Below are 18,534 nucleotides of genomic sequence, written 5' to 3' on the forward strand. Positions count from 1 at the left end.
AGCCTGGGCAACATAGCAAGACCCTGTCTCTGCCAACAACAACCCAGATGCTCCTTGACTTATGATGAGGATAAGTCATAAACCCATCAAAACTAAAATGTCTTAAGTTGAAAATGCATTTAATATACCCAATCTATCAAACATCATAGTTTAGCCTAGCCTACATTAAACATGCTCGGAACGCTTACCTTAGCCCACATTTGGGCAAAGTCATCTAATACAAAGTCTATTTTATAAAGAACTGTTGAATATCTTATGCAGTTTATTGAATACTGAAAGTGAAAAACAGAAGGGTTGTTGCTTTTACACCATCATAAAGTTGAAAAATTATAAAAGTCAGAGACCATCTGTAGTGCCAGTTCTCCAGGGATTTTGCTTTTTGTGGTGATCCAAACCTAGTATTCCCCTTACAGAGGCTGCGAGGCTGCTGATTTGGCTCCTGCTGCACTAGGGAAAGGAGGATGGAAATTGAGCAAGTTAAAATACTACAAAACTCAGCCATTTTTCCTGAATACATCCTTCTCAGTTGTTGCAAGCCTTTTTTTGATTTCCAAAATTCTGAAAAAATTGATTTTTAACAACTTTTGTCACTGTACTTGTTGCTCATATGGAAGAGCAGATTTTCAGATGTCTTTAATCCATCATTCTGGAAATGAAAGTATGTGCTTTTAAAGCTGGTTTCTATGTCATGGGTGCTGTTTTATCATAGGCTGAGGACTGGTTAGGACAGGAAGACAAGAAGCAAGAATGACAACAATTATCTGTTGCTGGCAATAAGTCAGAAATAAGGGCTAGAGACATTAAGAATGCCATTAAAATGAAAATTAGATGTATTATTTCAGGTTTGGTCCCATTCCTCCTGTTTTGCTTGCCAAAACTATCTAGAAAAGCCTGTAAAGTATACCTAAAATGATTATGGGGTTAGAAGGACTTTATATAAGAACAGGCTAAAATAATTTTAGGAAGAAAGACGAGGAGAACTCCCATCTAAAATTCATGAAATTACAAAGGATATGTATTGAGGACATCAATTTTTAAACTTACTTCTGGAAGTACTGGGCATCCCTTAAAGTTTGGAAAAGGGTAATGTAAGACAATAGAAGGAAATACCACTTTAAAAATGTATTTTTAGAACTTGTTTTTCTGATAAATGGGTCAGACAGAAAACCTGAGAGTTTAATTAAATTTTTAGATTATAGACTATGAATTGCTTAAAATTTTTTTGAGTATTTCTTGCAGATACATTGAAGAGACTCTGGAAGTCATTATAGTCATCTCTGAAACATTTCTTAGTACACCATCTGAAAGTAAATGCTGGGCTAGATGAATACTTATCTAACTCAGCATGGCATTTACATCCTTAATATGATCTGTACTTATGACTGTTTCTGTAAAAGTGTCTCATTTCTTTTTCTTTTAGGTATGTAAAAGAAGGAGATACAGTGTCTCAGTTTGATAGCATCTGTGAAGTTCAAAGTGATAAAGCTTCTGTTACCATCACTAGTCGTTATGATGGAGTCATTAAAAAACTCTATTATAATCTAGATGATATTGCCTATGTGGGGAAGCCATTAGTAGACATAGAAACGGAAGCTTTAAAAGGTATTGTAAGTCTGTTAATCTATTTTACCGAATTGATTATTGGTCTCTTTTTGTCATTGGGTCCCAATTAAAAGTGATCTTTGTTTTGTTTTTTTGTTTTTTTGTTTTTCTATTCCTATTTATTTTTGGCTCTTGGGGAAATGTAATCTTTTCAATGTGAAAAAAGGCAGCAAGTTCAACACAAAATAGAAATCTGAATTGTAGGATAAGACAAAACCAAAGGTGGGGGGGAAAAGGCAACAGCAAAAGGAAGAGATGAAATGTTGCAAAAAAGATGGAGGATGTCCCATCCTTTCTCCTCTGGGGAATGACTCAAACATTCAGGTGGCATTATACACTGTTCCACATAAGTCAGTGATGTTATTCCTTTTGGAGGGGTAAGAAGGGGTGGGAATGGGCTTTTAATAACTTACAGGATTTGAGTTGGAGTTTTAGAAGCCGAAATCAGGAAAATTGAAAAGGTTCTCTGTGAGTCATGATTATCTTTTGGCCAGTTGCCATGTTAAAAATGTGTACAGTAACACTTCATTTACCTGAAGTCCTGCCTTCTGGAGATCTTAGTGTTCAAAGAGGCAACAAGCTCTCTCAGTAATTAAAGATTCAGACTATAAATACTGGCCACAAAGAACAAAAATTGGAGTATCTAAAGATGAAATCTAATATAATGGATTGCTGTGTTTGCCACTGATACAAAAAAAAAAAAGCACTCTTGTTGGGGATGGCTATAAACATTTTCAAGAGAAGTTGAAGAGAAAAGAAGGAAAATTAAAATGAAAGCAAAGATACCAGCATTTAGAAGCAGCAGCAACCATGGGACTTACAAGTGATAGATGTCCTGTCAAAAGGGAATTCATCATGAGAATGTTACAGAGGAAAGCTAAAACAGTTGGCAGTCCCAGTGGTGGCAGGCAGCTGGCTGGCTAACTCAGAAGTTCCTTACAGCACTGTTGTGGTATACCAAAGTTTTGTCATCTAGGAATCAGTTTTGATACTAGGGGCTGCAAGAGCAATAGGTTCTGTGGCAGAACTCCTAGGCCAGCATTCCCACCTTGGAAGTGCTGAGATAAAGATATCTCACTGTAATTCAGAAGTCTAGCAGGAGTAATTGAATTACAGTGTCTGGCTGACACTTAGTTCTGCAGTCGGTAGAACAATAACTAATATTACAATCTTTTTTTTCCAGAATCACATCATATAATTTATAAAATTTTTTACACTTATTATTCTGTGAAATATTCCAGTTTAGCAGATGAAGAAACTAAACCCAACTAGAAAGGTTGGACAGGCCGGGCGCAGTGGCTCACGCCTGTAATCCCAGCACTTTGGGAGGCCGAGGTAGGTGGATCACGAGGTCAAGAGATCGAGACCATCCTGGCCAACATGGTGAAACCCCATCTCTACTAAAAATACAAAAATTAGCCAGGCGTGGTGGTGCGTGCCTGTAGTCCCAGCTACTCGGGAGGCTGAGGCAGGAGAATCGCTTGAACCCGGGAGTCGGAGGTTGCAGTGAGCCGAGATCGCACCACTGCACTCCAGCCTAGGTGACAGAGTGAGACTCCATCTCTTAAAAAAAAAAAAAAAAAAAAGAAAAGAAAAAAAAGAAAGGTTGGACAATTTGCTCAATGGTTGGTGACAGGACCAAAGTTAGAACTTAGATGTCCTGAGTCTTTGTCCAGAATATTTTCTACTATGATATGTTGCCTCTAAAAGCTAGAAGGTGATTTATTGAAGGCTTCCTACTACTTTTTATTATTATGAAAGCAGGAGGGGTGCATTGCAGAAAGTTCTAAAATACAGAAAGCCAAAACAACAACAAAAACCCTAATGTTCACAAATCACACTCAATGCATTCGTGTATATCATTCCAGATATTTTTCTAGGTCTTATGTGTACATGTAGGTATTTTTTTAACCAAAATAATATATTGTATATGCTGTAGTCCAATCTGTTTGCTTTGTTCATCTATGTTTTCATGACAGTACATTTCAATTTTATTTTTTTGTTTGTTTGAGACGGAGTCTTGCTCTGTCACCCAGGCTGGAGTGCAGTGGTGCGATCTCAGCTCACTGCAACCTCCACCTCCTAGGTTCAAGCGACTCTCCCATCTCAGCCTCCTGAGTAGCTGGGACTACAGGTGTGCGCCTCTGTGCCTGGCTAATATTTGTATTTTTTTATAGAGATGGGGTTTCACCATATTGGCCAGGCTGGTCTTGAACTCCTGACCTCAAGTGATCTGCTGGCCCCATCCTCCTTAAGTGGTGGAATTACAGGCATGAGCCACCACGCCTGGCCTATTTCCATTTTATATGATCGAGAGACCATATTTAGATTTCCTGAATTATCCCCAAAATGTCCTTGATATTTCAATTGATTTTTTTTTTAACTAGGATCCAATATAGGACCATACATTGCACCTAGTTGTTATATCTCTTAAGTCTCTTTTAGTCTAGTTTATCCTCCTCTACTTTTGTTTCATGACACTGATTTGAAGAGATTGCTTTTGTTTTGCAGAATGTCAAACTTTTTGGATTTGTCTTGTTGCATTGTGGTGTTATTTAACTTGTTCCTCTAGTCCTTATATTTCCTGTAAGCTGGAAGTAAGTTTTAAAGGCTGAATTCAGGCTGGGCTCAGTGGCTCACACCTGTAATTCCAGCACTTTGGGAGGCCAGGGTGGGTGAATCACTTGACGTCAGGAGTTTGAGACCAGCCTGGCTGGCCAACATGGTGAAACCCCATGTCTACTAAAAATACAAAAATTAGCCGGGTGTGGTGGCACATGCCTTAATCTCACCTACTCGGGAGGCTGAGACAGAATTGCTTGAACCCTAGAGGCAGAGGTTGTGGTGAGCCAAGATTGCGCCCCTGCACTCCAGCCTGGGAGACAGAGCAAGACTTTATCTTAAAAACAAACAAACAAACAAAATAAAAAACAAACAAAAAAAATTAAAAAATAAAGGCTGAATTCAAGTCAAATATTTTGGGTGGAATACATCATAGATTGTGTTGTGTACTTCATGTTGCTTCACATCAGGATACACTTAACATCTGATGACTGCCATAGTGATGCTAAGTTTAAACACTGAACTAGGATAATGATACCCTTACCCCTCTATTGTGGAGTTGTGTTTTACCCTTTTGTAACCAGAAAATTATGTATGTAGTGTTAGCTTTGACACTAAATAAGTAGGTTCTAATATCATCTGAGAGCCTTCCTAGATCAATAATTGCTTTAGTGGTTGTGGAATGATGATTTTTGGATTTTGTCATTCCTTTAACATTATTAGCTGGCATTCTTCTGTAAAGTGGACCTTTCTCCTCTCATCAGTTGGGGCTATCTGTATGCTACCTGTATGAAATACAGTTCTTACTGGAAAGAAAATAATGCTTAATTCTTTCCCTTTGCCAGTTCTCGAAGTAAGGAGTTCCTTTAGTAGTCACTTCAAATGCTGATAGTAATTTTTCCAGCATTCTCAGTGTATGTATGAGTGTATAGTCATATGTCGCATAACGACGTTATGGTCAACAACAGACTGCATATACAACAGTGGTCCCATAAGATTATAACACATCTTTACTATACTTCATGTTTATATATGTTTAAATACACAAATATTTACCATTGTGTTATAGTCACCTACAATGTTCAGGACAATAACATGCTCCACAGGTTTGTGACCTAGGAGCAATAGGCTATTTCATATAGCCTAGGTGCATAGTAGGCTATACCATCTAGATTTGTGTAAGTGCACACTTAAGTTTGGATAATTGTGAAATCACCTAGCAATGCATTTCTCAGAACATGCTCCCATCATTAAGCAATGCATGACAGTATTTCAATTGATTTCATGTGTTTAATTGATTACAATCATTATTCTTCTCGATGCTCAAATCATTATAGTGGTGACCCCTTCAACCTGGCTCCTATGCGTTCTATTAACATTGTCCTGTTAACTTTTAAAAGCTTCCTTGCACAAAAGATGTTCTCGGATTCACTTCATACTTTTCCCACCCCATACCTGGAATCATTCATTTCTTCAGGGGCTCTTGTTTCTTTAAGTATTAGTGTAGAATGAATAAGAGGCTATAATCTGGGCATTAGGGGTGCTTCCTATTACTTTGATTCTAAATTTCTTTTGAAAGACATTATTGGCTAGGCACAGTAGCTCACGCCAATAATCCTAACATTTTGGGAGGCTAAGGTGGGAGGATCACTTGAGCCTGGGAGCTCGAGACTAGCCTGGGCAACATAACGAGACCCCATCTCTACAAAAAATAAAAAAAAATTAGCCAGGTGTGGTGGCGTGCAACTGTGGTCCCAGCTAATTGGGAGGCTGAAGTGAGAGGATCACTTGAGCCCAGGAGGTAGAGGCTGCAGTGAACTGTGTTAATGCCACTGCACTCTAGCCTGGGTAACAACAGGACCCTGTCTCAACAAAAAAAAAAAAAAAAAAAAAAAGAGGCATGATTTAGAAAAATTTAAAGAAAAACAAAACAAAAATTCACCTTTAGAATTACCTGAAATAAACAGTTTTTTGTTTGTTTTTTTTTTTGGATTCAGATTTAGAAAGGAAAGAGTGTTTCATTCTTGGCATAAACTGACAAGTAAGGATTCTGAACATTGCTATGGATGTCATTAAATTAGAATGTCCAAGCTGGAAACCAGATTAGATACCAATTTAAGTCATCTAAAAAAGCCAGTTATTTATATGAACAAGTAAACAATTGGAGTTTGTTATTTGTTTTGTTCTGTTTTGTTTTTTGACATGGGGTCTTGCTCTGTTGTACAAGCTAGAGTGCAGTGGCACGATCATAGCTCATTATAGCCTTGAATTCCTGGGCACAAGCAGTGCTCCTGCCTTAGCTTCCCAAGTAGTTAGGATTCCATCATGCCCAGCTAATTGGCCTTTTGGTTTTTTTTTTCTTTTTTTTTTTGTGAGATGGAGTCTTGCTCTGTCTTCTAGGCTGGAGTGCAGTGGCACGATCCCAGCTCACTGCAACCTCCGCCTCCTGCGTTCAAGCAATTCTCTTGCCTCAGCCACCCTAGAAGCTGGGATTCCAGGCATGTGCCACCACATCTGGCTAATTTTTGTATTTTTAGTAGAGGTGAGGTTTCACCATGTTGGCCAGGCTGGTCTTGAACTCCTGGCCTCAATTGATCTGCCTGCCTCCGCCTCCCAAAGTGCTGGGATTATAGGTGTGAGCCACCACACCTGGTGCTGGTTTTGTTTTTAGAGTTCATTTTGACATCTCAAGTAAGATCCAACTTAATAAGTCTGGTTATAGCAAATTATAAAATCACAGTGCATTTTGTGGGGGCCTGTGTTTTTTCTGGAGAATTTTTTTTCACAAAAATTAATATTCTCTATAACATGATAAATCTTAAAGAAATTATGCTGAGTGAAAGAAGCCAGACCCCACCACTCAAAAGAAAACATGCTATATGATTCCATGTACATAAAATTTTAGAAAATCCAAACTAATCTCTAATGACAGAAAACCAATGAGTGGTTGCCTGGTGATGGAGTATGCAGGGTAGGGAGGGTTGGGAAGGAGGCATTACCAAGGAGTACGAGGAAACTTCTGGAACTGATAGACATGTTCATTATCTTGATTATGGTGATGGTTTATGTGTATATACATATTTCAAAGCCTATCAGATTATATATGTGTGTGTGTATATATATATATATATATATATTTTTTTTTTTTTTTTTTTTTTTTTTGAGACGGAGTCTCACTCTGTCGCCAGGCTGGAGTGCAGTGGCATGATGTCGGCTCACTGCAACCTCCGACTCCCTGGTTTAAGCGAAACTCCTGCCTCAGCCTCCTACGAGTAGCTGGGATTACAGGCAGGCACGCACCACCACACCCAGCTAATTTTTGTATTTTTAGTAGAGACGGGGTTTCACCATGTTGGCCAGGATGGTCTTGATCTCCTGACCTTATGATCTGCCCACCTCAGCCTCCCAAAGTGCTGGGATTACAGGTGTGAGCTACCGTGCCCAGCCTCAGATTTTATATTTTGTGTATGTGCAGTTTATTGTGTGTCAGCTGTATCTCAGTAAAGCTTAGAACAAAATTAATGGCATTGGATAGGTTATATTTACAGTAAAAATTATCTGACAGTATTCTTCATAGAGAACTGATAATTTGCTAGCCATTCTATTTCATTTGCCATTCATAATATGTTTTAAACAATTATCTTGCATGCTAGTTTTATTTCACATCTGTACCTTTTTGCTTTTATATTTGGACTTGTTTTTTATATTTTTTATTGTAAGAATAAACTGTGAAGCATAAGTCCATGTATCAAATAAGCAGGCCTATAGAAATTAAATTCAGCTTAATGAGAGAAATTTATATATGCTTCGTTTTAATTGTGGAAATAAGAAAGATTTCTAAATATTTTATGTATCTTTTCTTAAGCAAGAATTTGTAGTAATACTGAATTTATGTTTTTCCTGTCTTAATGCTAGTAAAACCAATTACATAAAAGACGAACACAGAGTCTTCTAGAAGTATAAATTATATTATTAACATTTTACAGGTGGAAAATTATAGCATAGAGCCATGAAGGGTAGACGAGATCAAGACTAGACATCTTAATAGTAGTATTGGAAATTAAGTCCTATCTTGTAATACTAATTATATTCTACAGTACTGTCTTTTGTAACATAGTAGTAGTCTGTTTTTCAAAGCTAGAGGGTCATGATAATTTTGGTGAGGGAAACTGTATTTGTGACCTCCAAGTCCTATCTATGAGTCCTTTGACTGTAACAGACCTCTACTTCAAAACAGTTTATTGGACTCACTTATGCCAACTTGTATCTGTGACATATAAGAAGGCATATACTATCAAAAAAAATTACAAGTTGAAATCCAGTTACTTAATTTTTTTTTTTACTTAACATTATCACCATTATATCAAAGCTATTCCATGTTTCAGTGCCTTGTCTACTGTAAACTTGGTTTAGACCATGTGCAGTCACTCATGCCTGTAGTCCCAGCACTTTGGGAGGCCCAAGTAGGAGGATCATTTGAAGCCAGGAGTTTGAGACTAGCCTGGGCAACACAGCAAGACCTCATCTCTACAAAAAATTTTAAAAATTAGCCAAGTGTGGTGGAGCACACCTGTAGTCCCAGCTATGCAGGAGACTGAGGTGGGAGGATCACTTGAGCCCAGGAGTTTGAGGCTGCATTGAGCTATGATTGTGCCACTGCATTCTAGCCCAGGTGACAGAGCAAGACCCAGTTTCTTAAAAACATGCGCACACAAAACAAACATAAAAGTTAGACGGGTGTGGTAGTACACCCCTGTAGTCCTGGCTACTCAGACAGAGAAAACCCTGTCTCAAAACCAAAACAAAACTAAAACCAACTCAGTTTAAATTGTGTTACCTCGAGTTGTCTTTACAGCTGATGTGGTAACAGATGCTTTCTCTAGCCTCTATTTATTTAATGCAGTAAAATGATTCCTCACTTTTCTAAACAACTAAGGCTCTTTGTACCAAAACTTTTCAAAAACTTTTTTTTAGAGAAATCATTAATTTTGTTTTTAAAATTTCATATATGTTAATTCTTAAAGTGAGGATATTGAGTAAGCTTTTTTGATTATGCAAAGACATGTTATAAACTTCACCACTGTACTAGAAACAATACAATTCTGCGTTTGATTTTTAGTTTTTCGGCCCATTTAGATTGTCCTTGTGCCAGGTCATCACCCACCTTCCTAACTTTCTGAGAAGACATATAACCAAGTTTGTTAAGAAATATTTGCTAACAAAGGCAAATAGGAGCTGATTGAGAGTGTAAATACCTTTCCTCTGGGTCAAGTGCACAGTTTTAATGCTGAGGCTGTGTGGCACCTATTTTAGGTACTCTGGGCCATGAAGCTATGTTAAGATGAAGTTGCCAGGATGCTCCACCACCAGATAAGTGGAGAGTTACTGAACCTAATTGAGAGGTACCATGGGGCAGTGAAAGGAGGAGAAAGAGGGACGTGAGCTTTAGCAGAATACTTTATAAAACTAATATTATTCTGCCATTATATTGCATTTACCCCTTAACATCAACTTGTATTGTTGATTGGTTCTCTGTGCTAATACTATATATACATCTCATTTAACAAATGTAATATCTGCTTTTGACACATGGACCATTGAGACTCTGAGAGGTTAAATAACCTGCCTATGATTACATAGCTACTAAGTGGTGGAGTTAGGATTTGACCTCAGCTCTGCTTAATGTGAAAGCCCATGCTCCTAACCACTTTGTTACACTGATAATTTAGTTCAGAGAGGATGGATATCAGCTTCATTTTGCATCTAGAGTAATGGGACTTACATTCTAACACTTTACATATGCATATTTACAAAATTCTGCTACAACAACACAATTTAGTTTACAAATACATAGATTTTATAATATTGAAATGTTTACCAGGATTAGTATAAAATGTTTTAAAGAAAAGCTCTTTGACATAAAACCATTCCAATAATGTAGTGTATCATCTAACTAAATTACATTCAGTAACATAAATTGCATGGTTCAATGCTAGGCATAGTAGGTGCTCTTCGTAGCTACAACTGTTCATTTTGTATAGCCTATTGTAGATTAAATTGATTGATTCGCTGTTTTAATAATTTGAAGTGAAAAAGAAAATGCAATGAAATCTTTTCAGTTTGGATGTCCTTAATTTTCAATTTATGAACATTCGGACAGGAACTAAAGTTTATTTTTGTGCTATGAAGAAAGGTCTTCCAAACGCACTTGAATACTTTAGTATTTCAAAGCATTTTTCTTAAAAGAATTTCTCCTAGCTGAGTGAATTAATTGGATTACTTAATGTTATTCTTAGAAATACCTAAGAATATTGCAGTTTCACAGTTTTATCAATTCATATTATTCTTTTATTTAGTTAACCTGAAATAATGTGGTTTTATTATAAATTTGCTTTCTACGAGGAATTACCTTAACACAAAATTGACAGGCTTCATAAGAAAAAGTGCTTACTTAGCAGAGTTCGTTTGCTTTTTCTTAAAATTAGTTAAAGCTTTTAAAACTGTACTCTAATTCCCTAACTGAAGATCAATCATCAAAGGCTAAAATCTCACATATTAGACTGTGATGCTAGAAACACTAAAGTCATATCAACTGGGGAGACTTGTGAAATTCAAGTTTGGTCAACTTCATCCCCCTTAGAGTTCGTTTCTACATTGGTAACATTGAGAAATCTGTCCTACATACTCATAACATTTTTGTAATCAGAGGAGAAAATATGTGTAAAAACACTGAAGGAGACCAAGGCAGGAGATCACTTGAAGTTAGGAGTTCAAGATCAGCCTGGGCAACGTAGTGAAATACTGTCTGTATTAAAAAAAAAAAAAAAACAGCAAAAAATAAACATTTTGAAGATTATTTAAAATCTTCTGCTGTGTATTAAGGTGGTATTTTATTACTTGGTTAAGAGACAGCTTTCTTCCAACAACTACATGACTATTAGAAACAATATATGAGTGACTTCTCACAAGTAAGTTTGTCATTCATATTTACACCCAAGTTACTCTAAAAGGGTAGTACTATGTAGGTAATATATCACAAAATGTTTTCCAGAAAGGTGAGTAGCAATAAATTACTTGGTCTTTTGGAAATAATGTAATAATTTTTGTATGTTATATATTTGGATATTTATACATTCTCTTCAGCAAATATGCATTATCCAAGTTAGCATTGGAGTTCCTACCATATTGCGGTTCCTACCATTGAATCCCCTGATTTTCCTTTGGATCTTGGTTCCACATGCTAATCTTTCTTTCTCATTTCTCCAATGACTTTAACAGATGCAGAGAATATACAGGGATTCTGAAAATTCAACAAAATTATGCCTTGATCTATAGGAGTTGTATTCTAGCTACTTTGACCAGAAAGAAAATTTACTAGGGCTATGAACTAATGGAAACAGCACAGATTGAGTCAGCCCTAGGACTGAATTCAGCTCTTAGATTTATTAGGTGTCTGACCTTGAGCCAATCTGTTCAGTCAAACCTCACTTTTTAAACTGTCTGTAAAATGGGGATAATAACACCTATCTTAAACAGTTGTAATGAAAAGTAAGATACTACATATGCAGGACAGTATTTGACACATAATAGGTGCTCAATACAAGTTTTGGGGTTTTTTCTCTTCCCTTCCTCACCTTTAGGAGAATTTCTTTGTAGCTCCACTGGGCCAATTCATAGACTAGTAAAGAGGAATGAATAGACTATCTTATCATAGTTGCAGTAGTAGAAGATTTTTATTTACCTAGAAATGAATGTCAAAACTGTCAAAGCAGATTCAGTTGTCTGTTCATTTTCAGAAGTTCTGTCAGTCTTTAATCTACCAATTCAGGCAGATTATGCTATACATATACATCACTGGTGATTTCCTAACAGCAGAATTTGACAATTAAATGCTCTCAAAAACATTTTTTTTTTTGCTTGCAGAAATATATGCTAGTAGCCTGAGATAGTTTTTCTAATAACAGGAATCCAGAACTAGAGAATAAAACAACCAAATTAGCATTAGCCACAGCAGTTCTTTTTTCTTTTCCTTTTTTCTTTTTCTTTTTGAGGCAGCCTTGCTCTGTCACCCAGGCTGGAGTGCAGTTGTGCAACCATGACTCATTGCAGCCTTGACTTCTTGGCCCCAAGTGATCCTCCCACTTCAGCCTCCTGAGTAGCTGGAACTACAGGCACACACCACCACACCTGGCTAATTTATAAATTTTTTATAGAGAGAGGCTCTCCCTATGTTGCCCTGGCTGATCTCAAACTCCTGGCCTCAAGCAATTCTCCCGCCTTTACCTCCCATGGCCTCAAGCAATTCTCCCGCCTTTACCTCCCAAAGTGTTGGGATTACAGGTGTGAGTAACCATGCCCAGCCACCACAGCATTTTTTAAACTATTCAAAGCAGAGCAAACTTTTAAGTACTATATCATCTCAGGAAAGTGTTTAAGATTGTCATAGATTTTATATGATTCTTGTGCGGTTTTTTTTGAGACTGGGTCTCACTTTTTCACCCAACCTAGAGTGCTGTGGCGCCAACATGGGTCACTGCAGGCTTGACTTCCTGGGCTTAAGTGATTCTCCCCTGTCAGCTTCCTGTGTAGCTTGGACCACAGATGTGTGCTATCGTACCTAGCTAATTTTTAAAATTCACTTGTAGAGATGGGGAATCTCACTTTATTGCCCAGGCTGGTCTTAAACTCCTAGGCTCAAGTAAGTGATCCACCCACCTTGGCCTGTTAGAGTGTTGGGATTACAGGCGTGAGCCATTGTGCCCAGCCCATTCTTTCATATAATTTATCTTACATTTGATCCTTATTCCATGCTGTTTATAAATATAAATGAGAATTTTATTAGAAAAATGTTTAAAATACAAATTTTTTTTTTGAGACAGGGTCTCACTGTCATCCAGGCTGGAGTGCAGTGATGCAATTACAGCTCACTGCAGCCTCGACCTCCTGGGCTCAAGCAATCCTCCCACCTCGGTCTCCCAAGTAGCTGGGACCACAGGTGTGTGCTAACAAGCTCAGCTAATTTTTAAATTTTTTGTGCAGATGGGGTCTCCCTATATTGCCTCAGCTAGTCTTGAATGCCTGGGCTCAGCTGATCCTCCTGCCTTGACCTCCCAAATTGCTGGGATTGCAGGCGTGAGCCACTGTACCTAACCACAACACATTTTAAAATTTCTTGAGGAAAACTCTCATTTTTAAACTTGTATCTGCCGTATGATTTCAACAGGAGTGACGTATCCACCAGGTACTAATAATTAAAAAGTACCAGGTACCAGCACACACACACCCCCACTCTACCCATACCATTAGGATAGTTGTGTTTTCTATTCTGAAGTTCAACTTTTATACATTTAGACTATAAACTTTAGTTTATTTAGATATTATAGGCCACTAAGATGTAAAAAAAAAAAAAAAAAAAAAAAAAAAAATTTCAACTGAAGTTAAGTTTTACCTTGTTACCAGATTCAGAAGAAGATGTTGTTGAAACTCCTGCAGTGTCCCATGATGAACATACACACCAAGAGATAAAGGGCCGAAAAACACTGGCAACTCCTGCAGTTCGCCGTCTGGCAATGGAAAACAATGTAAGTTCTCTTAATATTTAAGTCTGAGATTGTATAGGAAGTGTACATTTGTATCTCTGAAAAATTAGCCAACTATCCCATGATGAAATAGCTCAATGAAATTAAGGAAACATGAAAATATTTGCTACTGAAAAGTGATAGTTGCATAAAAATACATGGGAGAAATGAGAAGTTGTAAACTTATTACTATCAATTGAGCAGTATGATTTTATTATTCTTTCTTAGAGCCTAATAACAGTAAGAGCTACCATTTATTGAGCACTTGTAAATACCAGGTCTTAGGTCAGGTGCTCTAGAGGCACAGCATGGGATAGGAATTTGAAGGAGGGAAAACCTGTAAAGGGAATGAAGGAAGCAGGATAAGAAAGGGAAGAGAAGGGAAATTGGCCAGACACGGTTATGGTATCAAGCATCTGGCCTGTCCCAAAGCTTGCCATGGTCCTAAGGAAAAAAAGAAAGACTCTGGCCTGATCTGAGGGTGCAAGGGACAACCACAGAATTACTGCTTTGAGGCAAGGAGGCTGGCCTTTTTGTATTTCTTCTGCCAGTCATTGACTGAATGGAAGGTGGAATGCCAGGCAGGGTGGCTCCCTGGCACTGGGATAGGTATTTACATATTCTCATTTAACCCTGTAAGATAAGGAGCTATTTTAAGACTTGGAGGGTTTAAGTAACTAAAGTCACACAGCTAACATAGCAAGAGCCAGAATTCAAAAGTGAGTCTATATCACTCCAAAACCTGTGCTCTTAGACGTTATATACAACCTCAACAATCATTGCCTCCATTATTTGAGCACATATGTGCCAGACACTATAGACACATTATCTGTAATCCTCACAAGGACCCTGCAGGAAGGTTGATTAACTTACCTAAAACCAAGTAAGCTGAACTAGGGATTTGAACACAAATCTGTCTGGTTCTGAAACCTGAATACTTTCCACTGTCCCCCACAATGAGACTTTTTGTTTGTCTCTTTTTGAGAAAAGTAAGGTTGCTGTGGGGAAAAAATAAAAAGTTTATATTTTGTGAAATATGTAATAGAGTCATTAAAATGTTCATATTCTTTCAGCCAGTTGTCCTGCCACTGGGGAACTATCCCAAGAAAATAATCTAGGAATCATTCTTCCTTGTATTTTATATAGCCAAAAATTAGAAGATGCATACGTGTTCAAATTATGTTATGTATCCTTGATGAAATGTTATGTAACCCTTAAATGTGTTTAAGTATGAAGACCATTTAGCATAACAGAAAATAGGTACAGTAACGTGGAACACTAGGTTATTAAGGGCATCAGATGAAATAATGATTTAACATTTTGCTTTGAAATCTATAAAGCATTTTAATAATTTTTTTCTTAATAATATAGAAAGAAATATATAGAAGAAATGTATGATTTGGCTTTCCTAAGACACTCCCTAAAGATGTGTATAGAATACTTGGGTAGAGTGCTTGTATGATTACTAAAAATTAAATATTGGATTTAGTTTTCAGAAATCATCTTTTTTCTTTGAATTTGCATATTTATGAATTGAGTTTGTTTAAAATTAAGAACCAGTGGCATTTACAGTTGTTTGTAACTGCCTAAAAATTATTTGTTTAAATTTTCATAGTCCATTTGTTACAAACTTAGTGTTTGCCTTAGTAAAGTCCTTTATTATTTTGGTCATCGTTAGCGATGCACTAATACAAATGAAATGGGGCCTATCCCTAAGAAATTAATACATACTATATATGAGATCATTCCAAGCTTTTATGTTTATTTGTATTTAAATAGAATTAAATGTTTTGTACTGATCTTTCCAAAGCAACTACCAGAAAAATAACTAATTTGAGAGAGCTTTTGTATTACGATTATTTAAGTTGTTATGTTTTTAACTGGTAGCCAATGTCAGAAACATTGGTCTAAATTTGGTATAGCATTTAGTTTCTCTTAAATTCTCAGCTCTCCCTCTTCTTATGTAGTCCCCAAGAATAGAAAAGGTCGAGTAAGAATTATGCAAGAGATTTTAAAATACTTGAGTATAAAAATGTAAGTTTTTAGCTGGGCATAGTGGCTCACGCCTGTAATTCCAGCACTTTTGGGAGGCTGAGGTGAGAGTTGAACTCCTAGCTTAAGGCTAGGAGTTCAAGACCAGCCAGGGCAACAGAGTGAGACCCTGTCTCTACAAAAAATTTTTTTAAAAAGTAAGTTTTCATAAATAGCTCTAGATTATATATAATATAGATACCTGATGGTTACCACATGCATATGTGAACACTATATACAAAAGTTATGATTACTTAAGTAGAAAATGAAAAGGTTATTTCCTTTTACTAATTTATTGGACAGATATATTTTACCGTCAGTTGATCAAATTCCATTTTGAAACTTTAATGATGTTTTTAAGTAGTTGTATTTTTGGCATTAAAATATATCATTTTTTAGATTAAGCTGAGTGAAGTTGTTGGCTCAGGAAAAGATGGCAGAATACTTAAAGAAGATATCCTCAACTATTTGGAAAAGCAGACAGGAGCTATATTGCCTCCTTCACCCAAAGTTGAAATTATGCCACCTCCACCAAAGCCAAAAGACATGACTGTTCCTATACCAGTATCAAAACCTCCGATATTAACAGGCAAAGACAAAACAGAACCCATAAAAGGTAATGATAATAATAACAATAATATAAGGCAATAGTTCATTTATTTTGGGGGAAGCTACCTCAGTAGATAAACGTATATAATATGGTGTTTTCAAGTCTTACTGAAGGGAAAGTTCAACTTCAGTCAGCATATGATTTTTATTTTATTTTATTTTATTTTTTTTGAGATGGAATTTTGTTCTTGTTGTCCAGACTGTAGTGCAGTGGCACGATCTTGGCTCACTGCAGCCTCCGCCTCCCAGGTTCAAGCGATTCTCCTGCCTCAGCCTCCTGAGTATCTGGGATTACAGGTGCACGCCACCATGCTCAGCTAATTTTTTGTATTTTTAGTAGAGACAGGGTTTCATCATGTTGGCCAGGCTGGTCTCGAACTCTTGACCTCAGGTGATCCACCCTCCTCAGCCTCCCAAAGTGCAGGGATTACAGGCATAGGCCACTGCGCCTGGCCATAATTTTTAAATGGTGAAATAGCATAGCTTTTCCAGGAAACACTTTCAATTTATGTGTACCATTAACTTCTGAAGAGTAATACATTAGCAGGTTTCTTGAAATACAAACTTGTATACTGATAATTGCTCTGTTTGAAGACACACAGGATATTTTAAACATTCACTATTTGTAGTTAGCTTTCAAAATAACTAGTTCTGATTTGTTTTTTATAAACTCTTGAAATGATTAACTTCCAGAAGAGTGGCTTTGCAGGAGAGCTGTTAGGGAAATACATGGCTTGCATTCTTTTGAATTTTTTATATAACACAGCATTTAAAGCAGTTACCTGCTATGTTGTGGCATTTGCCACTGAGTGTCATGATGCAGTCAATGTTCCAGCTTTGAAATTAGTGACTTTCAGTGTAATGTAATGAAGAGAGTAGTAAGAGGAAGGGTTTAACTGAGAGAGTAAAAGACATTAGAGAACCTTCCATTTTAGTTTCTTTAAAAAAAAAAAAAGGATGAAGAGATTTGAGAATTTAAATAAATGAATAACAATTGAATGCTTTTCAGGCTTTCAAAAAGCAATGGTCAAGACTATGTCTGCAGCCCTGAAGATACCTCATTTTGGTTATTGTGATGAGATTGACCTTACTGAACTGGTTAAGCTCCGAGAAGAATTAAAACCCATTGCATTTGCTCGTGGAATTAAACTCTCCTTTATGCCTTTCTTCTTAAAGGTGAGATTTATTCATTTCAAACAAGGCTTGAGTAGGACATTTATTTGTTTGTTTGTTTGTCTTTTTGAGACAGAGTTTTGCTCTTGTCACACAGGCTGGAGTGCAATGGCATGATCTCGGCTCACTGCAACCTCCACCTCCCGGGTTCAAACAATTCTCTTGCTTTAGCCTCCCGAGTAGCTGGGAATACAGGCACCTGCCACCATGCCTGGCTAATTTTGTATTTTTAGTAGAGACGTGGTTTCACCATGTTGGTCAGGCTGGTCTTGAACTCCTGACCTCAGGTGATCCACCCCTGCCCTGGCCTTCCAAAGTGCTGGAATTCCAGGCGTGAGCCACCATACCCAGCCCCGAGTAGGACATTAAAATTTTGCTTTGCCAACATGCAATGTGTTGACTGTGGCCTTGAATAAAAATATACTTTTCGCAACATCAGATAGTTAGAAAATGTGCCATTTCTTTGTTCAATAGGAAATTATAAAATTGAAATTTCTATATTATATTTTTAGCCACTTATCTTTGAGCTAGGTAGAGACAATTCTGCCAGTTAAGTAAAGCCTTTAATCCTAAAAGGATCACTCCAACCAAGTCTTGATTTGAACTAAAATGAGACTTGATATTAATTTTGCAATATCACTGACATATATTTAATATTTATTTTCATTTACTCAACAAACTTATATTGAGGATCCTGGGAATCATTTCTAGTGCTAAGCCTTGGGACCAGTATAAAATGGAGTAAGACCATCAGCTGACCTTGAGCAGCGTACAGTCTAGCTCACATTAGTGACCGTGCAGCAGCTACCATGTGCCAGCCTCCATAGTAAGCATGCTGAATACATTATCTCTCTTTTTTTTTTTTTTTTTTGGTATGAATCTCATTTATTGAAAACATTATTTCTCACCTTTCTTAAATTGAAGACTGCAAAAAATAAAAGCAGTGCTTTATTGAGTTGTCATGAGCCTGGGGCAGGAG

The 18,534-nt window shown here is 37.0% G+C and overlaps 1 protein-coding gene across 6 annotated transcripts in view; it reads left to right on the forward strand.

Moving 5' to 3' along the window:
* Positions 1-18,534, forward strand: part of DBT (dihydrolipoamide branched chain transacylase E2) — a 55,417-nt gene that overhangs the window by 17,388 nt on the left and 19,495 nt on the right. For 4 of the 6 annotated variants that reach the window (XM_054474881.2, XM_063652573.1, XM_063652574.1 and 1 more), the window contains exons 4-7: positions 1,421-1,602; positions 13,624-13,745; positions 16,173-16,389; positions 17,392-17,558. In XM_054474881.2, coding sequence (XP_054330856.1) covers positions 1,421-1,602; positions 13,624-13,745; positions 16,173-16,389; positions 17,392-17,558 — 688 coding nt within the window. Of the gene's footprint in view, positions 1-1,420; positions 1,603-13,623; positions 13,746-16,172; positions 16,390-17,391; positions 17,559-17,652; positions 18,382-18,534 lie in introns of all 6 variants that reach the window. The other 2 variants (XR_008500544.2, XR_010123946.1) reach the window with 1 other exon arrangement.

This window comes from Pongo pygmaeus, chromosome 1, assembly GCF_028885625.2.
Source record: "Pongo pygmaeus isolate AG05252 chromosome 1, NHGRI_mPonPyg2-v2.0_pri, whole genome shotgun sequence".
Taxonomy (NCBI): domain Eukaryota; kingdom Metazoa; phylum Chordata; class Mammalia; order Primates; family Hominidae; genus Pongo; species Pongo pygmaeus.